The sequence below is a fragment of the Bombina bombina genome, chromosome 12 (genome assembly GCF_027579735.1).
Source record: "Bombina bombina isolate aBomBom1 chromosome 12, aBomBom1.pri, whole genome shotgun sequence".
NCBI classification, from domain to species: Eukaryota; Metazoa; Chordata; class Amphibia; order Anura; family Bombinatoridae; genus Bombina; species Bombina bombina.
This window is the reverse complement of record NC_069510.1, coordinates 61,465,666-61,488,502: the sequence shown is the minus strand read 5'-3', so window position 1 is coordinate 61,488,502 and position 22,837 is coordinate 61,465,666. Positions and strand designations below refer to the sequence as shown.

The following is a 22,837-nucleotide window of genomic DNA, read 5'->3' as shown; positions in this document are numbered from 1 at the left end:
TAGGAAACCAAAGTCAGCACCTAAGTCCGCATGAAGGTTTTTCAAGGATATTTGGATAAAATCTATCCAAAATCAATGGATTCAGAGCATTGTCTCTCAAGGGTATCGAATAGGATTCAGAGTAAGACCTCCTGTGAGAAGATTTTTTTCTCTCACGTATCCCAGTAAATCCAGTAAAAGCTCAGGCTTTCCTGAAGTATGTTTCAGACCTGGAGTCTTCAGGGGTAATCATGCCAGTTCCTCCTCAGGAACAAGGTTTGGGGTTTTATTCAAATCTATTCATTGTACCAAAGAAGGAAAATTTATTCAGACCAGTTCTGGATCTGAAAATTTTTAATCGTTATGTAAGAGTACCAACTTTTAAGATGGTGACTATAAGGACTATTCTGCCTTTTGTTCAGCAAGGACATTATATGTCCACAATAGACTTGCAGGATGCATACCTTCATATTCCGATTCATCCAGAACATTATCAGTTTCTGAGATTCTCTTTTCTAAACAAGCATTACCAATTTGTTGCTCTTCCATTTGGCCTAGCAACAGCTCCAAAAATATTTTCAAAGGTTTTGGGTGCCCTACTCTCTGTAATCAGAGAACAGGGTATTGCAGTGTTTCCTTATTTGGACGATATCTTGGTACTAGCTTAGTCTTTGCGTGCTGCAGAATCTCACACCAATCAACTAGTGTTGTTTCTTTGGAAACATGGTTGGAGGATCAATTTACCAAAAGTTTCTTGATTTTTCAGACAAGGGTCACCTTTTTAGGCTTCCAGATAGATTCAGTGTCCATGACTCTGTCTCTAACAGACAAGAGACATTTATAATTGGTTGCAGCATGCCGGCACCTTCAGTCTCAGTCATTCCCTTCAGTGGCTATGTGCATGGAAGTTTTAGGTCTCATGACTGCAGCATCGGACGCGAACCCCTTTGCTCGTTTTCCCATGAGACCTCTACAGCTTTGTATGCTGAATCAATGTACGACACTCTCTGACATGGTGGATAGATCACCATCGTTTAGTTCAAGGGGCTTCTTTTGTTCGGCCAACCTGGACTGTGATCACAACAGATGCGAGTCTTTCAGGTTGGGGAGCTGTTTGGGGATCTCTGACAGCACAAGGGGTTTGTAAATCTCAAGAGGCGAGATTACCAATAAATATTTTTGAACTCCGTGCAATTCTCAGAGCTCTTAAGTTTTGACCTCTGCTAAAGAGAGAACTGTTCATTTGTTTTCAGACAGACAATATCACAACAGTGGCATATGTCAATCATCAGGGTGGGACTCACAGTCCCCAAGCTATGAAAGAAGTATCTCGGATACTTGTTTGGGCGGAATCCAGCTCTTGTCTAATCTCTGCGGTGCATATCCCAGGTGTAGACAATTGGGAGGCGGATTTTCTCAGCCGCCAGACTTTACATCCAGGGGAGTGGTCTCTCCATCCAGATGTGTTTTCTCAGATTGTTCAGTTGTGGGGTCTTCCAGAGATAGATCTCATGGCCTCTCATCTAAACAAGAAACTTCCCAGATACCTGTCCAGGATCAGGGATGTTCAGGTGGAAGCAGTGGATGCGCTGACACTTCTTCGGTGTTATCATCCTGCTTACATTTCCCGCCTCTAGTTCTCCTTCCAAGAGTGATCTCTAAAATCATCATGGAACAATCATTTGTGTTGCTGGTGGCTCCAGCATGGCCACACAGGTTTTGGTATGCGGATCTGGTTCAGATGTCCAGTTGCCCGCCTTGGCCACTTCCGTTCGGCCAGACCTACTATCTCAAGGTCCGTTTTTCCATCAGGATTTCAAATCATTAAATTTGAAGGTATGGAAATGGAACGCTTAGTACTAAGTCATAGAGGTTTCTCTGACTCAGTGATTAATACTATGTTGCAAGCTCGTAAATCTGTTTCTAGAAAGATTTATTATAGAGTTTGGAAGACTTACATTTAATGGTGTTCTTCTCATAAAATCTCCTGGCATTCTTTTAGAATTCCTAGAATTTTACAGTTTCTTCAGGACGGTTTGGATAAGGGTTTGTCTGCAAGTTTCTTGAAAGGACAAATCTCCGCTCTTTCTGTTTTATTTCACAGAAGGATTGCTATACTTACTGATATACACTGTTTTGTACAGGCTTTAGTTCTTATTAAACTTGTTATTTAATCAGTTTCTCCTCCTTGGAGTCTTATTTTGGTTCTGACGGCTTTACAGGTTCTTCCATTTCAACCTATGCATTTTTGGGAAAGTGTTGTTCCTTTTTGCCATCTCTTCTGCTAGAAGAGTTTCTGAGTTATCTGCTCTTTCTTGTGAGTCTCCATTTCTGATTTTTTCATCAGGATAAGGCCGTTTTGCGGACTTCTTTTTAATTTTTACCTAAGGTTGTGAATTTTAACAACATTAGTAGAGAAATTGTTGTCCCTTCCTTGTGTCCTAATCTAATTCTTTGGAAAGTTCCTTACATTCTTTGGATGTGGTAAGAGCTTTGAAATATTATGTGGAAGCTACTTAAGATTTCAGGAAGACTTCCAGTCTATTTGTTTTATTTTTTGGTCCTAGGAAAGGTCAGAAGGCTTCTGCTATTTCCTTGGCTTCTTGGTTGAAACTTTTGATTCATCAATTTTATTTGGAGTCGGGTCAGGCCCCGCCTCAGAGAATTACAGAGAATTACAGCTCATTCTACTAGATCAGTCTCCACTTTGTGGGCTTTTAAGAATGAAGCTTCAGTTGATCAGATTTGCAAAGCGGCAACTTGGTCCTCTTTGCTTACATTTACTAAATTCTACTGTTTTGATGTATTTGCTTCTTCGGAAGCAGTTTTTGGTAGAAAAGTTCTTCAGGCAGCTGTTTCAGTTTGATTCTTCTGCTTTTGGTTTAAGTTTTTTTCTTTCAAATGAAATAAACATATATTTTTGGGTTGTGGATTAATTTTTTTCAGCAGATTATGGCTGTTTTTATTTTATTCCCTCCCTCTCTTGTGACTCTTGAGTGGAGATCCACATCTTGGGTATTGATATCCCATATGTCACTAGCTCATGGACTCTTGCCAATTATATGAAAGAAAACATAATTTATGTAAGAACTTACCTGATAAATTAATTTCTTTCATATTGGCAAGAGTCCATGAGGCCCACCCTTTTTATGGTGGCTATGTTTTTTTGTATAAAGCACAATTATTTCCAAATTTCCTTTGTTGATGCTTTCTACTCCTTTCTTTATCACCCCACTGCTTGGCTGTTCGTTAAACTGAATTGTGGGTGTGGTGGTGTATTTATAGGCATTTTGAGGTTTGGGAAACTTTGCCCCTCCTGGTAGGATTGTATATCCCATATGTCACTAGCTCATGGACTCTTGCTAAATATGAAAGAAATGAATTTATAAGTTAAAGTTCTTACATAAATTATGTTGTTCTGGGCGGATGTAAGTAGTGCGCTGCTAATTCTAGCTACGCATTTGATTTCTTGCTGCCTTGTGTCTCCGCCTCTTTAACTAGCTGAGAACAGAGAGGCACCATTTCTGGTCTTAGCTATAAGCCCGATTATGCTTCGGCATTAGATCCCGCCTCCTTTCTCTGAGAAGGAGCAGTTCTATGTCTCTGAGTTTAAGAGACTTGTTGAAGGGATTGTTTGCCGTTTATGTACTTTGTTTTATCTCTGTCATAAGGACTGTCAGAGCAATTTGCTGTGTTTTTGGCTGTATAATGCAAGTAGGCGCAATGACTCTGTGTGTTAACTCTTTCTATGCCATGTTAATTTATATTGCATATAAAGCCTATCATGTTTTATTTTTACAATAGCCCCTATTACATGTTTTATTGTATATTTGGAACTGGGGTCTGTTCTTATGAAGTAATGCTTTCATGTCAATTCTGTTTTTATTTAAAGTCACAGCGCTAATTAAAAAAAAATAAAGAAATAAAAGTATTTTGCGCTTTTTGTTTGGTTATAGAGCAGGGGTCCTGCTCCTATGGACAAATGTCTGTTGACCATTGATTTTAATTTGTGTTACTATGCTTTTTGTTTCTCTAGTTAAAGAGGACTTTGAATTTTATTTTCTAAGCCTCATGTCTCTCAGGATGATGCTGTTTAGGCATGACCACATCTTTCTCCTCAAACGTCCCAAGCCTTAATGGCTACACATACAGTGCCCTGCTTTTCCTCTCAGTCACTTGGAGGAGTTTATTTTGTCAGCAGATTTTACTGCACAGGTATCTCCTGGGGTATCTGCGGCATTATCTGTTTTTCCTATGTTAAAGGGAAAACGCAAGAGGAAATTTAGAGATTCAGATAGTGAGGTTTCTGTTCCGCCTACTGCTACACTGGTTGCCTTTTCTCATAAGTCTGATGAGGAGGCTTCTCCTGTAGCCTCTGAGGTGAATACTCAGATTCAGACAGTATAATTCCTTCATCTGATGCTGAAGTAGTAACCTTCACATTTAAGCTTGAACACCTTTGTGTATTGTTAAAGGAGGTTTTGGCTTCTTTGGACGACTCTGATTCGCCTATCATTGTCAACCCTAGGAAATCTAGTAAACTTAATAAATACTATGATGTTCATTCCACTGTGGAAGTGTTTCCTGTTCCAGGCCGTGCAACAGAGTTTTTTTTATACAGGAATAGGAGAAGCCAGGGATTCCTTTTTCTCCGTCTCCTGTCTTTAAAAAGATGTTTCCTGTCGCTGACTCCCTTAAAGATTCAGGTTCATGGTTCCTACAGTAGAAAGGACCATTTCTACGCTGGCTAAGAGAACTACTATCCCTATAGAGGATAAAGTAATTTCAGAAGGAAAAAACTAAGAGGATGCGCTCATATGATAACCAGTGATATTAGATTAAACCCTTTGGTTTCTTGTTCTTATTATATCTATAAGTTAAATCCAGTGATACAAAAACGTATTTAAATCTTCAGGTATAAAAACATATATATCAAATAAACCTGTAACAAATACTTGATGAGTGACAATAAGTGCAATAATAAAAAATGTATATAAAAATAAAATATATCAATAATATCAAATGTGAAAGTTCATAATATCAAATGTGAAAGTTCATATCAGTGTCCAGATAAAATGTCCAATACACAAATAAAAAGGATATAATAATTTGGATAAATTCAGATGTTTTGGCTTGCTCCACTTGTGTCCACGGTGTGGTGGGTCAGGATATCTAGGAGGAGGAGAAGACAAGGGGCGCCAACGTAGTGTAAATTGTGAAATATGAAGCAAAAACAATATTGTGCGATAAAACTACTCACAAACAGAGTGGCACCTTGAGTGAACTAGGTGCATGCAGGCACACTGACATTCAGTGTCCAGCAGTCAGTACGCTGGGGGTCTCACCCGGGAGACCTATGTAAGGGGAGGTGGAGGTAAACAGCTGTGAAGTTGAAGGTGCCGGATCGCCAACGGAGGTGTTCAATAAGCGGTGGTATTTTCCCCAAGGAACACTGTTCACACGATCAAGCTCTGTCCCAAACAAACTGACAGCGTCAGTGCAAAGGAATATAATGGTCTTTTGTCCCACTGAAAAGAAAGGACTGCAAGCAGCTTGAATTCTGTTGTGAAAGAAGAAATATATTAACTGCTAGGAGCACAATAATTATACAGGCTGAAAGTATCCTACTGCGCTGAGATAAAACATGTTCCACAGTCATGCAATTTACTACATTTTATGACTGTGGAACATGTTTTATCTCAGCGCAGTAGGATACTTTCAGCCTGTATAATTATTGTGCTCCTAGCAGTTAATATATTTCTTCTTTCACAACAGAATTCAATCTGCTTGCAGTCCTTTCTTTTCAGTGGGACAAAAGACCATTATAGTCCTTTGCACTGACGCTGTCAGTTTGTTTGGGACAGAGCTCGATCGTGTGAACAGTGTTCCTTGGGGAAAATACCACCGCTTATTGAACACCTCCGTTGGCGATCCGGCACCTTCAACTTCACAGCTGTTTACCTCCACCTCCCCTTCCATAGGTCTCCCGGGTGAGACCCCCAGCGTACTGACTGCTGGACACCGAATGTCAGTCTGCCTGCATGCACCTAGTTCACTCAAGGTGCCACTCTGTTTGTGAGTACTTTTATCGCACAATATTGTTTTTGCTTCATATGTATACGATTTACACTATGTTGGCGCCCCTTGTCTTCTCCTCCCCCTATAGAGGATAGCTGCTCTTTTAAGGACAAAAGCTGGAGGCTTATTTGAAGATCAATGGCAACCTGCAGTTTGTATTGCCTCTGTCTCAAGTACGGCATCTTATTGGTACACCTTGCCTGATTCAATTTTGGTAGAGATTCCTTTGGAAGAGATCCAAGACAGAATTAAGGCTCTCAAGCTAACCAATTCCTTTATTTCCTGGGAAGATAGCTGTCTTCGCTGTGCTAGCCACAGGGCGTTGTGGCTAAAATCTTGGTCAACTGATGTTACCTCTATGTCCAAGTTTCTGGCGCTCTCTTATAAAGGTGACCTTGTTTGGGCCTGGTCTGACAGAAATAAGTTAAGATATTAAGGGTCTTTTCTACCACAAGACTAGAAGAACAGAGCTAAAGGATGTCAAATTGGATACGGGATGTCCCAGATATTTTAGCTGGGGACATAGTATCTCAGGGTTTCAAATAGAATTCAAATATTTTCCTCCCAGGGTCAGGTGCCACCTCTCATGATTATCTGTAGTCCAGATAAAGAGAGAGGCATTATTAAAATGTGTTCAGGATCCTTCCCCCCCTGGGAGTGATAGTTCCAGTTCCTCTAAAGGAACAGGTCCTAGGATTCTAGTCAAATCTGTTCATAGTTCCCAAAAAAAAGTGAACTTTTCGACTTATGCTAGACTTGAAGTGTTTCAACAAGTTTCTCAGAGTATCATCCTTCAAAATGGAATCCATTCGTTCTTTTCTTCCTTTGGTCCAAGAGGGTCAGTTCATGACGACCATAGACCTGAAGGATGCATATCTTCATGTTTCCATCCACCGGGATCATCACAAGTTCCTGAGATTCGCCTTTCTAGACAAACACGTTTAGTTTGTGGCTCTTCTGTTTTGGCCTTGCCACAGCTCACAGAATTTTCTCAAAGAGTTATGGGGGCTCTCTTGGCAGTGATCAGGTCTCTGGGAATTGCTTTAGCGCACTACCTGGGCGACATATTGGTTCAGGCACTTTCTTTTTCAACAAGCAAACTATCATTCAGAGATCTTGTTGTCTTTTCTACTTTCCCACAGATGGAAAGTGAATCTGGAAAAGAGTTCCCTTGTTCGAGCTACAAGGGTAGTTTTCTTAGGGACCGTAATAGATTCCCTATCTATAAAAATATTTCCGACAGAGTTCAGAAAACTAAAGATTCTTTTCTCTTGCCTCTCTCTGCAGTCTTCTGTTCGGCCATCAGTGGCTCAATGTACAGAGGTATGTGGTCTGATGGTCGCTTCCATGGACATCATTCCCTTTACTTGATTCCATTTGAGAGCTCTGCAGTAATGCATGCTTGGACAGTGGAACAGGGATCATGTGGATCTGTCTGAGGATAGATCTAGATCAGTCGAAAAGAGACTCTCTCCCGTGGTGGCTTTTTCAGGAGCATCTATCTCAAGGCACATGCTTCCGGACACCTTCCTTCATCTTGGATTTAATTGCGATTTATAATACTCTGATGGCTTGGCGTCAGCTATCCTTAGCCCGGTTTATCAGGTTCCAGTCGGACAATATCTCCTCAGTGGCTTACATCAACCACTAGGGAGGAACTCTGAGTTCCTTAGCCATGAAGGAGGTGACTCGGATTGTTCAGTAGGCGGAAGCTCACAATTGTGGTCTATCTGCCATTCTCATTCCAAGGGTGGACAACAGAAAAGCGGATTTCCTGAGAAAACAGACATTTCATCCCGGGGAGTGGGCTTTCCACCCGGAGGTGTTCTTTGGTTAACCCTCAAATGGGGGGTGCTGGAGTGGGATCTGATGGCATTTCAGCAGAAAGCCAAGTTTCCAAGGTACGGTTCAAGGTCAAGAGATCTGCAGGCCGCCCTGATAGACGCTTTGGCGGTTCCTAGGGATTTCGATCTGACTTACCTGTTTCTACCGTTTGCTCTCCTTCCATGAGACATTGCTTGCATCAAACTGGAGTGAGCATCGGTAATTCTAATAGCTCCTGCATGGCCTTGCAGGATTTGGTATGCAGACCTAGTGAAGATATCATCCCTGCCACCTTGGAGGTTGCCTCGTAGGAAGGATCTTCTAAATCAGGGTCCATTCCTTCATCCAAATCTCGTTTCTCTGAAACTGACTGCTTGGAGATTGAACGTTTAGTTTTGTCTAAGCGTGGTTTTTCTGAGTCGGTCGTTGAGACCCTGATTCAGACTCGCAAGTCGTTTTCTAGAAATATTTACCATAAGATATAGTGTAAATTCCTTACTGGAGTGAATCCAAGGGCTACTCCTTGGAGTGGGGTCGGATTCCTAGGATTTTGTTCTTTCTCCAGGAAGGTCTGGAGAAGGGATTGTCAGTCAGTACTCCTCTTTGGAGTCTTATCCTTGTTCTTAAGCTTTGCAGCAGGCTATGTTTGAGACATTGCATTCCATAGATATTAAGTTGTTATCTTGGAAGGCTTTGTTTCTTTTTGCTATCTCTTCTGCTCAGTGAGTCTCGGAACTCTGGGCTTCGCAGTTTGATTCGCCTTACCTTATTTTCATGCTGATAAGGCAATTCTTGGTTCTAAGTTAGGTTTCTTCCGAAAGTGGTTTCGGCTAGAACTATTAATCTGGAAATTGTTGTTCCTTTTATATGTCCTAATCCTTCTTCTAATATGGGACGTTTGTTGCACAACTTGGATGTTGTGTGTGCTTAGAAATTTTATCTACATGCAACTAAGGATTTTCGCCAGTCTTCTGACCTGTTTGTTTGTTTCTCTGGAAAGCGTAAAGGTCAGAAGGCTACTTCTACTTCTCTTTCCTTCTGGTTGAGAAGTGTGATTTGTTTTGTTTATGAGACTGCTGGAAAGCAGCCTCCTGAGAGAATTACTGCTCATTTCACGATGGCTGTCTCCTCTTCTTGGGCCTTCAAAATTAAAGTTTCAAGATTTGCAAGGCTGCAACTTGGTTCTCTTTGCATACTTTTTCCAAATTCTAGAAATTTGATACTTTTGCTTCAGCTGAGGCTTCTTTTGGGAGAAAGGTACTTTAACCCCTTGAGTGCTAACGACGGCTCTGAGCCGTCGCAGAGTTTCCCACTCTGGTGCTAATGATGGCTCAGAGCCGTCGCTAGCACTCTCCCACCTTGAGGGAGATCTGGGGGCTCCTACCCCGGTGATCGTGCCTGCAGAGTGACAGGCATCGCCGGGGTTTCCCGTTTTGCGTGGTGACGTCATGCGCAATAACGTGATGACGTCACTGCACAACTTTATTTATACTTAACAATGTTAAGTATAGGAGCAGGGGGCATGCTGTTTAGAAGCCTGTATCTCAGCAGCTACAGACCCCCAAGACCCACCATTTGAAAGGTAATCGCCTAACCTTTCCAACAGTGTAAGTCTTGGCGGTCTGAAAAGGAAGAAAAAAAAAAGAAAAGAAAAGAAAAAAACATTAAAAAATCTTAGCACCCAGGTGGGAAAGTGCTTAGCACTTAAAGGGTTAAGCGGTGGTGCCTTCTGTTTAGGTCTGCCTGTCTTGTTATCCCTCCCTAGTAATCTGTGTCCTCTAGCTTGGGTATTGGTTCCCACTAGTAATTGATGACGTTGTGGACTCTCCATATAAAGAAAACAAAATTTATGCTTACCTGATAAATTTATTTATTTCTGGATATGGAGAGTCCACGACCCCGCCCTTTCGTTTAAGACAGTTATTGTTTGACTAAACCTCAGGCACCTCTACACCTTTGTGTTTTTCCTTTTTCCATTTCCTTTCAGTCGGATGAGACTGGGGATTAGGGTAGGAGAGTGACACTTAACAGCTTTGCTGTGGTGCTCTCTGCCTCCTCCTGCTGGCCAGGAGTGATATTCCCACTAGTAATTGATGACATTGTAGACTCTCCATATCCGGAAATAAATACATTTATCAGGTAAGCATAAATATTGTTTTTAAACAACTTTCCAGTTTACTTCTATTATCAAATTTCAGTATATATATGCAGCCACCAATCAGCAGCTAGTACCCAGGTGCTTTGCTGTTCCTGAGCTTTCCTAGATAAACCCTTCAACAAAGGATAACAAGAGAGGGAAGCAAATTAAAAAAATAAAAGTAAATTGAAAAGTTGTTTAAAATTGTATGCTCTGTCTAAATCATGAATGTCTAATTATGACTTTACTGTCCCTTTAATGCTGTCTGTACTCTCTTCTGCATTTTTGTTTGTTTTGTATTCTAATTATACTCCTTTCACTCTCCCTAGATACGAAGAGCAATCCAGCAGCTGATTTTCCCTGGGAAAGATTTTAGGTGGTGGCGCCACATTGTAATCGCTATATGTTTATTGGTGGCAGTCAATATTCTTGTCATCTTTGTTCCCAGCATCAGGGATATTTTTGGAGTTATTGGTAAGAACGATTTATATTCTAGTTGTGCTGGCTGATGTTCCTTTTATCTAAGGTACAGAGCCTAAATAATGTATCTAATGCACATCATATTTTCATGCTAATCAACCCAAACACAAAAAGGGCCTGGTGATCGCAAACTCGCTGCTTTCAAGAGATATCACACAAAATCTTTGGGATTTTTTTAAGATCTTATAATGTAATATTATATTATAATGTAATATAGGATTCTCTAATTCACTTACAGAAGCCGTAGGGCCAGATTATGAGTGGAGTGCTATTTCTCTTGCAAGATGTATCGAGTCCACGGATTCATCCAATACTTGTGGAATATTCTCCTTCCCAACAGGAAGTGGCAAAGAGAGCACCCACAGCAGAGCTGTCTACATAGCTCCTCCCTTAGCTCCACCCCCCAGTCATTCTCTTTGCCTACTCTAAGTACTAGGAAGGGTAAAGTGAGTGTGGTGACAAAAATGTTAGTTTTTATTTTCTCAAGCAAAAGGGGTCTCCTAAAGAAAATTTTTGTTCACCAAGGTTTTCTTCTCCAACCTATTGCATGCATTGTTCCTGTAACTACTGCAGCTGCTTTCTGGTTCGAGGCTCTAGAAGAGGCTCTTCAGATGGAGACTCCATTAGAGGATATTATGGATAGAATTAAGGCCCTTAAGATGGCTAATTCTTTCATTACAGATGCCGCTTTTCAACTGGCTAAATTAGCGGCAAAGAATTCAGGTTTTGCCATTTTAGCGCTCAGGGCTTTATGGCTTAAGTCCTGGTCTGCTGATGTGTCCTCAAAATCTAAACTTTTGAACATCCCTTTCAAGGGAAAGACCCAATTCGGGCCTGAACTGAAAGAGATTATTTCAGACATCACTGGAGGGAAAGGCCATGCCCTCCCTCAGGCTAAAACAAATAAAATGAGGACCAAACAAAATAATTTTCGTTCCTTTCGGAACTTCAAGGGTGGTTCCTCTTCCCCAGCTGCGAAGCAAGAGGGGAATTTTGCCCAATCCAAGTCATTCTGGAGACCTAACCAGGCTTGGAACAAGGGTAAACAGGCCAAGAAGCCTGCTGCTGCCTCTAAGACAGCATGAATGGGTAGCCCCCGATCCGGGACCGGATCTAGTAGGGGGCAGACTCTCTCTCTTCGCTCAGGCTTGGGCAAGAGATGTTCACGATTCCTGGGTTTTAGAAATTGTTACCCAGGGTTATCTTCTGGACTTCAAAGACTCCCCTTTCAAGGGGGAGATTTCACATTTATCAATTGTCTGCAAACCAGACAAAGAGAGAGGCTTTCTTACGCTGTGTAGAAGACCTACACACCATGGGAGTGATTCGCCCAGTTCCAAAAGCGGAACAAGGGCTAGGGTTTTACTCAAATCTGTTTGTGGTTCCCAAAAAAGAAGGAACTTTCAGATCAATCTTGGATCTCAAAATTCTAAACAAATTCCATTCGGACCATTCTGCCTCTGATCCAGGAGGGTCAATATATGACCAGCGTGGACTTAAAGGATGCGTATCTGCACATCCCTATTCACAGAGATCATCATCAATTCCTCAGATTCGCCTTTCTGGACAGGCATTACCAGTTTGTGGCCCTTCCCTTCGGGTTGGCCACAGCTCCCAGAATTTTCACAAAGGTGCTAGGGTCCCTTTTGGCTGTTCTAAGACCGCGGGGCATAGCAGTGGCGCTTTATCTAGATGACATCTTAATTCAAGCATCGACTTTCCAGCTAGCCAAGTCCCACACGGACATCGTGTTGGTTTTTCTGAGATCTCATGGGTGGAAGGTGAACATAAAAAAGACTGGATGTGGTTAAAGAGATAACCACAGAAAGGAGTACACTTATAGCACTCGAGAGCTTGTAATTTTATGCTTTTTTAATCACAAGGCTCAAAGTGGTGAAATGTTAGTAAAGACAACACTTGTTCCCAAATATACTAAATCTAACTAAATTTAAAACTTAACGTTTATTAATTCACAGTGCTAAAATTTGCAGAAAACAAAAAATGAATTAAAAACACTTAACCAAAATGTGTGCTAAGTGAGATTATGTAAAGTAATAGAGTAGGCTAATAATACCAGGGTAAGAGTCTCTATTTGTATAATTCTCTGTAGGGGGGGTCGTGTAGTATAGGTACAACCAACAGGGGGTTAAATATACTTATAAATGGAGTCCAGATCAGTACTTAGTATTTAATACGTATGTGGCCAGACACTTCCTTAATCATCATCAATCAAGACAAAATGAAGTAAAATGCTTTGGCCTACAAAAAATCTCCCTAGGTATTCGGGGAGGTGACCTGGAAACAAGATTATTACAAGCAGAGACAAAATGGATATTTTTGCTCAACAGTGTCCAACCACATGGACTTAATGAACAAAATAATTTTAGCTCTTTTCTTTAAAGTGCAATAAATCCATATAAAATATCTTCAAAATACAAGAGTTAGATACACTCTTGAAACTTTAACTCCAATAATGAATAAAATAATTTTAGCTCTTTTCTTTAAAGTGTAATAAATCAATATAAAATATCTTCAAAATACAAGAATTAAATTTACTCTTGAAACTTTAACTACAATAAGAAAAACAGGCAGAAGACAACTACTAATATAAAGGAAAAAGCTAAAACAATACGCAAAATATTAAGAATAGTAAACATGACACATACTATTCTATAACAAACACAATATTTTTAAGTAGGTATGAAAGAAAACAGGAACGCATAACAATAGATTTTATCAAGCTCAAAAGCTTCAATAATGAATCAAATAAAAGAAGACTAATGAATTGAAGGAGCCATTAGCTAGGATATAATTCAGAAGAATCCACCATGTCAATAATAGACGATTATACATACTAGAGACTCAAAGGTGGAACAAATATGACTCTAACTGAATTATAATCATCATATTTCAGACTACTGGAGCCAGTGATACAAGTAGATAGGGCACAAAATTAATGAGAATACAAATATTTTAATGAAACCATAACCACTAAACATTTGCCCATTATGGCCAAGATTATAACTACCCAAAAACCTAATTACTTTAGCCAGTGATAATTCAATTGATATATTTCCCTAAATGGCACAAAAGTAAAGATAATAAAATCATCATAATTAGGAAATGTGAGAACCGACAATATCTTATGACATAGTGGCAAATATCACAAAATATAATAATGAAAATGGGATCAATAACTGGAGACACCGTAATCCCAATACATCTTAGCACCTTTTCTTGCACAATGACACATCTTTTCTTTCTTTCTTTTTTCTATTTTCAATTAATTTTCACTTTCTCTCTCTCCCACTCCTGCCGATCTAACCACCCCTTTAATTAATTATTTAAAATTTTCAGGACATCAACACCAACCACTAACACTAATGTTACCCACAGGGGTACTTACCCATAATCACGTCACAATTTCCCCTTAAAAAATATGTTTAAATCACTGAATCATATAAAGTCCATTATAAGACACAATTTTGTAAAATGTTATAATTTCTTTTACTCACATTTCAGTGCACACTCGAGTATATTCTATGCACTATTTTTAACTTATGTATATAAGTTCTAGTTATTCATTATGACTATTTTTTAAGGTCCCATCTAAGCATAATAATAGTACCTTTAGGGTCTATCAATAGTATAACAAATAAGAAACCCAAGGTATACAGTGTTTAACCGTCACTTTTTTATTTAAAGCAAAGATCCCCATAATAAAATTTGCATTCTGCTAATGACTTCTTCAAGTGACAAATAATAATACTTCTCTGTTTACAAAAGCAATCATGAAGTTAATACATTGAGTTCCTTCGGAAAAAACCTACAATAATATTGTTGTAAATTAATAGAGCAATATATCCAACATAGTAATCCGGTCTGGATCAAGGCTAAAGTTAACGTTTAAACGTTAATTATAGACGTAAATAATTTTAGGCACTAGTAAAACTTAGTGTCAAATACAAGCCTCGCATAAAACTACATTACCCAGAAGACTTGTGACTAAATGATGATCATTCCACCTGCATAGTTACTTCCCATTGGATGGAGCTAACTACCAATCGGGTTTATAAGGCGTATGCAAACAGTGCAATCGCGATAACCCTTTGAAAAAGCCGTGTTAGACGGCGAAACATGTTAGGGATTTAGGGAAATGGTGAGGAGTCATTGCGAACTCCTGTATTTTTAGATGCTAACCATTATTAATGCTAAATGTAAATTTGTTATTTAATTGAGGCAATATACTTGAGTCTTTATTAAACTGAAAACGAAAACAAGGGAGGTCAGTGGTATTGAAGACTGACATGGGATCAATATAGTACTGGCTACAAGATAGTAATGGCTACTTTCTAAATTTCAGCTACCGCTTGTGTGCAAGATTGTATTAACGGCTAAATAATTTAAACACGAAAGCGCCAAAAGTAGATAAGGGCAACACTGGGCTTTACCTGTCAGCCTACAACCAGCAACAAAACCGGCTGTATACCATTACTACAATAATGCTTACTAACACCGTACCGGTGGGAGATATTGTATAGTAAAAAACTGATTCTATACCGTGATAACAACTATGCTTACTAACAGAACAGTGGTGGGAGATATTTGAAAATAATAAAACGGACTCTATATCGTTATAACAATAACGCTTACCAACAAAATAGCGGTGGGAGTTATTTCACAAGAGAGCAATACTGTGACATGAAAATGTACAAACACTATTAAATCTCAATCATTTAAAATCCAAATACCAGACACTAACAGAGTACAAGTGTGTGTTGTTTTCCAAGAATACCAATACTGTGACTTTAACAAACTTATAAATAATAAAGTTTAAGATATTTCTCTTAAAGCTAAGACACAGCTAACATAATATCAAAAAAATAGAGGACACTAGAAGCGGTTTACTACATGTTAACAAACCATACAACTTTAACTGAAAAGTTGCAGGTAGTTCCTTCAGCAATTAAATTGTATTTACATGAGCACATTCACAAATGATACAATGCAATAAAATTTGTAACACATATTGCTGCATCAATTGAACTTTGAACTAAATATCTATATCATTCAACTGAACTCTATTGAAATAACTTTAATAATCACACGACACAAGTAAATCTCAGTCACAACTAATTATATGTTTGAAACTAGTGCTATTTAGTGACATGAATTTAGAATCTCAGTTTGGGAGATCCTGACAACCAATATTGATATATAGCCAATTTAGCCACAACCAATTATACGTATTAAACTACTTCTACTGGCTAATATCAATTCAGAATCGCAGTCAGTGAGATTCTGACAACCTATACTATTATTTAGCCAATGTAACCAACTACGTGTTATCTTGCAAGCCCTGTTTGAATAAGCAGGTCAGTAATACAATACACACACGAACTCTGGTATCAACGCTTAATGATATACTACACCTATAGGTGGCATAATACACGAGTAGACTCACAATATAGGATTTATAACCTATTCTATTCAACCTAACACCACTATATATGGTATCTATCAGACTAGCTCTGAGTGAACACACTAAAGTGTTAACCCCAACTCTACGGAGTCAATTTTGCTTAACCATTTTATAGTTATAATACTACTCTAAACGGTTCTAATTAGAAAGTAGGGATATTAAATCCCAAGGCAGTTTATATCCAGAAATCTCCAGTTAGCTGTAGTCAGTACTGATACATAATATAGGGGCCACATACGTATTAAATACTAAGAACTGATCTGGACTCCATTTATAAGTATATTTAACCCCCTGTTGGTTGTACCTATACTACACGACCCCCCCTACAGAGAATTATACAAATAGAGACTCTTACCCTGGTATTATTAGCCTACTCTATTACTTTACATAATCTCACTTAGCACACATTTTGGTTAAGTGTTTTTAATTCATTTTTTGTTTTCCGCAAATTTTAGCACTGTGAATTAATAAACGTTAAGTTTTAAATTTAGTTAGATTTAATATATTTGGGAACAAGTGTTGTCTTTACTAACATTTCACCACTTTGAGCCTTGTGATTAAAAAAGCATAAAATTACAAGCTCTTGAGTGCTATAAGTGTACTCCTTTCTGTGGTTATCTCTTTAACCACATCCAGCCTTCATAGTCTATATACAGTACACAGCACCACAGACTCTTATACTACAGCATTGATCTGGGATATACTTCCCAGTCTGTCATATATAGAGATCTAGAGCTTCTTAGCATAATAATCCTTTCACTAAAAAAGTAGTGCCATTGGTTTTCTCTTTCTGTTACCAAAGAACATAAAAAAGAGTTCTCTCTTCCCTCTCACAAGAGTTTCCTTCCTAGGGACTCTGATAGACTCAATAGAAATGAAAATATTTCTGACGGAGGTCAGGAAATCAAAACTCATAACCACCTGCCGAGCTCTTCATTCCATTCCTCGGCCATCAGTGGCTCAGTGTATGGAGGTAATCGGACTTATGGTAGCGGCAATGGACATAGTTCCTTTTGCCAGCCTACACCTCAGACCACTGCAACTATGCATGCTCGAACAGTGGAATGGGGATTATGCAGATTTATCTCCTCAAATACATCTGGATCAGGAGACCAGAGATTCTCTTCTCTGGTGGTTGTCTCCGGACCACCTGTCTCTGGGAATGTGTTTCCGCAGGCCAGAGTGGCTCATAGTAACGACAGATGCCAGCCTACTGGGCTGGGGTGCAGTCTGGAACTCCCTGAAAGCTCAGGGCTTATGGTCTCAGGAGGAAGCTCTCCTCTCGATAAACATTCTAGAACTGAGAGCGATATTCAATGCTCTTCAGACGTGGCCTCAGCTGGCTACGGCCAAGTTCATCAGATTTCAGTCGGACAACATCACGACTGTAGCTTATATCAATCATCAAGGAGGAACACGGAGTTCTCTAGCGATGATGGAGGTGACCAAAATAATCCGATGGGCGGAGACTCACTCTTGCCATCTTTCAGCAATCCATATCCCAGAGGTAGAGAACTGGGAGGCGGATTTCCTAAGTCACCAGACTTTTCATCCGGGGGAGTGGGAGCTCCATCCGGAAGTATTTGCCCAGCTGACTCGGCTATGGGGCACACCAGAATTAGATCTGATGGCGTCTCGTCAGAACGCCAAGCTTCCTTGTTACGGGTCCAGGTCCCGGGATCCCCAGGCAGTACTGATAGATGCTCTAGCAGTGCCCTGGTCCTTCAACCTGGCCTATGTATTTCCACTGTTTCCTCTCCTTCCACGTCTGGTTGCCAGAATCAAGCAGGAGAGAGCTTCAGTGATTTTGATAGCGCCTGCGTGGCCAGGCAGGACTTGGTATGCAGATCTGGTGGACATGTCATCTGTTCCACCGTGGACTCTGCCGATGAGGCAGGACCTTCTAATCCAGGGTCCATTCACGCATCCAAATCTAATTTCTCTGCGTCTCACTGCTTGGAGATTGAACGCTTGATTTTATCAAAGCGTGGGTTTTCTGAGTCGGTCATTGATACCCTGATTCAGGCTAGAAAGCCTGTCACCAGGAAAATCTATCATAAGATATGGCGAAAATATCTTCATTGGTGTGAATCCAAGGGTTACGCATGGAGTAAGATTATGATTCCTAGGATATTGTCTTTTCTCCAAGAAGGATTGGAGAAGGGATTGTCAGCTAGTTCCTTGAAAGGACAGATATCTGCTTTGTCTATTCTTTTACACAAACGTCTGGCAAATGTCCCAGACGTTCAGGCGTTTAGTCAGGCTTTAGTCAGGATCAAGCCTGTATTCAAACCTGTTGCTCCGCCTTGGAGCTTAAACTTAGTTCTTAAAGTTCTTCAAGGGGTTCCGTTTGATCCTATGCATTCCATAGATATTAATCTTCTATCTTGGAAAATTATGTTTTTAGTAGCTATCTCTTCGGCTCGAAGAGTTTCTGAGTTACCTGCTTTACAGTGTGACTCACCTTATTTTGTTTTCCATGCTGATAAGGTGGTTTTGCGTACCAAACCTGGATTCCTTCCTAAGGTTGTTTCTAATAGGAATATCAATCAGGAAATTGTTGTTCCTTCTCTGTGTCCTATTCCTTCTTCCAAGAAGGAAGTCTGTTGCACAATCTTGATGTGGTTCGTGCTTTAAAGTTCTACTTACAAGCAACTAAAGATTTTCGTCAAACATCTTCGTTGTTTGTTGTCTATTCTGGTAAGCGGAGAGTTCAAAAGGCTACGGCTACCTCTCTTTCTTTTTGGCTGAAAAGCATCATCCGTTTGGCTTATGAGACTGTTGGCCAGCAGCCTCCTGAAAGGATTACTGCTCATTCTACTAGAGCAGTGGCTTCCACATGGGCTTTTAAAAATGCTTCTGTTGAACAGATTTGTAAGGCGGCGACTTGGTCTTCGCTTCATACTTTTTCCAAATTTTACAAATTTTATACTTTTGCTTCTTCGGAGGCTATTTTTGGGAGAAAGGTTCTACAAGCATTGGTGCCTTCCGTTTAGGTACCTGTCTTGTCCCTCCCTTCATCCGTGTCCTAAAGCTTTGGTATTGGTATCCCACAAGTATTGGATGAATCCGTGGACTTGATACATCTTGCAAGAGAAAACAAAATTTATGCTTACCTGATACATTTCTTTCTCTTGCGATGTATCGAGTCCACGGCCCGCCCTGTCTATTTAAGACAGGTAGTATATTTATTTTTATTTAAAAAACTTCAGTCACCACTGCACCCTATAGTTTCTCCTTTTTCTTCCTAGCCTTCGGTCGAATGACTGGGGGGGTGGAGCTAAGGGAGGAGCTATATAGACAGCTCTGCTGTGGGTGCTCTCTTTGCCACTTCCTGTTGGGAAGGAGAATATCCCACAAGTATTGGATGAATCCGTGGACTCGATACATCGTAAGAGAAAGAAATTTATCAGGTAAGCATAAATTTTGTTTTTTTAGCGCTACTAACTGCGCTAGAAGCTTTCTATTCACGTTGGGTTGCACTTGTATTACTAGTTGAAAGTTAACTGTTTTCGCCGATGCACGCAAAAGGATAATCTTAGAATATCGTGAGTGTGATAACGTATTCCCCCATAGAAGTCAATGGAGCAAAACCCGATCACATATTCTCAAGTGAGCTAACCGAACATGAAAATATGAATATTTCACATTCAAATGTTCTTCACTTTGAAGAATATGTTTTATTTATTTATAAATACATATTTCTACATATATCTGATGATATTTTGATACAATATATATTTATACTTTTATATATATATACACATGATTATATACTGTACAGATATATATATATATATATATATATATATATATATACTGTGTGTATGTATATATATATATATATATATATATATATATATATATAGGAATATATATTTAACAATACAAAGAAGATATTCTGCTATGTGCAGAACATTGGAATGTAAAATATTCACAGTAAACATAGTATAACACTGCTTAATTGCAAAGGGCTCCAATGCACTTTTATTTATATATATATATATATATATATATATATATATATATATATATATGTCTATGTGTATATATATATGTATGTAAACATACATACATACATACATATTTAGAGTTGTTTATGTTTGTAACTCTGTTAAAGCCCTTTGCCTGCTTTTTTTTCTAACACCCTTATAACTTTTGTGTGCAATATTTTTTTTAAAATAATTTTTATTAGATAGTGTTATTATGAGTGTAACTGTTAAATGTATTTATGATGTTTCACGAAACAGTTAACCCGAGCTCTGAGGTTGTGCTAAGACAATGCGCGTTAACTTCAAATCTGCTTAAGCGATGTGTTTACTTTCAACTTGTAATACGCGTTCTACTCCCGACGCGCAAACAGGTGCAATAAACCCGGTATCGCTCACGCACAACCATTAGGCTGCCACTAGTAATCTGGCCCATAGTGAGATAAACATCTCTCAAGGTAAAATTTATGTTTCATAGTTTCCTTGAGGAACCTCTCCGTAATAGCGAGACTTCTTAGATCATCTCACCTGAGCAGAAAGCTTTTGGTCATTGGACCCATTATGGTATCATTGTGACATTATTTCTGCTTGGTCTGTCTTTTTGATATGCTGCATTTTATTTAGTATATAGACTAATATCCATTCTTCATACAGGAGCAACCTCTGCCCCCAGCCTGATCTTTATCCTTCCAAGCATCTTTTATATCCGCATAGTTCCCAATGAAAAGGAACCTCTCTTTTCACGTTCAAAGATTCAGGTACTTTACCATTATTTTGTGCCTCCCTTTGTCTCTTCATTTTGTTCTTTCTGTTTCTCTTGGTCTTTCTGTTTCTCTTAATCCCATTAGTGATGATCTACATTTCTTTTTCTGTTCTTTTGCATTATGTATGTTGCATGCTTTGCTCTTTTCTTCCTTTCGTATCTGTTTTCCTCCATTCTCTCCTTTCCATATCTTCCTTTCTATGACGCCTATCCATGATCCAACCTTCATAACCTCTTGTCTTCTTCCCATGTAGGCTGCCCTGTTTGCCTCTCTAGGCTTCATCTTCATGATCATGAGTCTGACTTTCATAATTGTGGACTGGGTGACTACCGGGAAGAGCAGTGCTGGTGGTCACTAACCTCCCCTACGTCCCCTCTCTCTTGAACAAGGACATTGGGACAATTCTCTTGGGTTCATCTTGTCTGCTAAAGATCAGAATAATGGATCTGATACTGAGAATAGCTGGGAGAGGGGGATATCCAATCAAAACAGAACAAAAGATAATCAACCCCACAAGTACTCCCTGCCCTCAGCTGCTGCAAAATACTCTGGAGGATCACACACTATGAAAACTCCTGGTTCCTCTGTGTCAGTCAGAGCTGGAAGCCTACCACAGTGCCATATCTGTACAGGGAATATGGTGTGCCCTGCCTAAATCAGTGTATCTACCTCGCTGCCCACCCATAGTAGCAGGGTATATCCGTGCATCACACTGTTAGGTAACTACAGTCGGAGAGGACAGAACACTGTATAGTGATGCTAAGCACATATCTTGATCTACCTTAATCATTTTTAGAAACACAGAATATAATATTGATCCGAAACAATGACCTTCGACAGGTATGCTCTGTTGGTTGAGTGTGGTGCCTTATTACACACAGTAGGAGATATGGGCAGTGCTAATTATTCAAGGGCTCTGTTATATGAGCACATACTGGACTGTTACAAGTTTATAGCTATGCTTAGAGGTCTATAGAGCAGCTGCCTTCTGCACTAATCATTATTTGTCCTCCGTCCTAATCACTGTGATTCCTTCAGGAAATATTTGTCTATATTCTCTACTTTATTGGAATCGCTGCATTGCCCCTTCTCTGTTAACACACTCCTGGCCGTGTCTGCCTTGAGTCCCGCATGACCCAACATCTGCAAGTCCAGAACACGCGGACTCCTCATGATGGACAATGAAGTGGCAAATAAATTTTTAAAAAAATGTTTCTATAGCTCGTTATTTACCATGTACAGCTGATAAATGTGTTTCAGTGTCTGATCTCAGAGCAGGCAGTAAGTGTATTTGTAGCTATCTTAGCATCTACTACTTCCTCACCGATCTCTTACTTCATAAATTACTAGCAGTGTATGTGATCCTATTCTCTCACATTAGTCCTACATCAGATTCTGTTTGCTTTCCTCTTCTATCTGCATCTGATTTACTCCTTCCTGGGTTTTATCCTCAACATTCTTCCATTGTTTAGTTTAATTTGTATTGTGTTCCTTCTACATTGTCATTTACTCGGCCCTAATTCATCCTGCTCTGCCATTCACATCACCCATTGTTATATTCACTGACATTCACACCACCCATTGTCTGATGCACTGCCTTTCACACCACACATTGTCCTATAAACTGCCATTCACACCACCCATTGTCTGATGCACTGCCTTTCACACCACACATTGTCCTATAAACTGCCATTCACACCACCCATTGTCTGATGCACTGCCTTTCACACCACCCATTGTCTGATGCACTGCCTTTCACACCACCCATTGTCCTATGCACTGCCATTCACACCACACATTGTCCTATGCACTGTCATTCACACCACCCATTGTCTGATGCACTGCCTTTCACACCACACATTGTCCTATACACTGCTATTTACACCAAACATTCACCAAGATTACAAGTTTTGCGGTGCGGTAAGGCTATACTGCTGAAAAATTGGCCATTGTGCGTGAAATGGCAGGTCTCCCGTATTACAAGTCGCTGTGGTATAGCTATAACGCAAGCATTTTAGCGTGTAACGCAACAAGCCATTCCGCACTCAAAAAATTACTTGAGTGCAGGATTTTCATACTGCTGTATAACAGTTTGTGCAGTCCG

The 22,837-nt window shown here is 39.7% G+C and overlaps 1 protein-coding gene across 4 annotated transcripts in view; it reads left to right on the top strand.

Moving 5' to 3' along the window:
- SLC38A5 (solute carrier family 38 member 5) overlaps window positions 1–22,005 on the top strand; it is a 204,267-nt gene extending 182,262 nt beyond the window's left edge. For all 4 annotated transcript variants that reach the window (XM_053695700.1, XM_053695702.1, XM_053695703.1 and 1 more), the window contains 3 exons: window positions 10,348–10,492; window positions 20,624–20,727; window positions 20,987–22,005. In XM_053695700.1, coding sequence (XP_053551675.1) covers window positions 10,348–10,492; window positions 20,624–20,727; window positions 20,987–21,091 — 354 coding nt within the window. In that variant the 3' untranslated portion in view covers window positions 21,092–22,005. The remainder of the gene's footprint in view (window positions 1–10,347; window positions 10,493–20,623; window positions 20,728–20,986) is intronic.
- The last annotated feature ends 832 nt before the right edge of the window (window positions 22,006–22,837 follow it).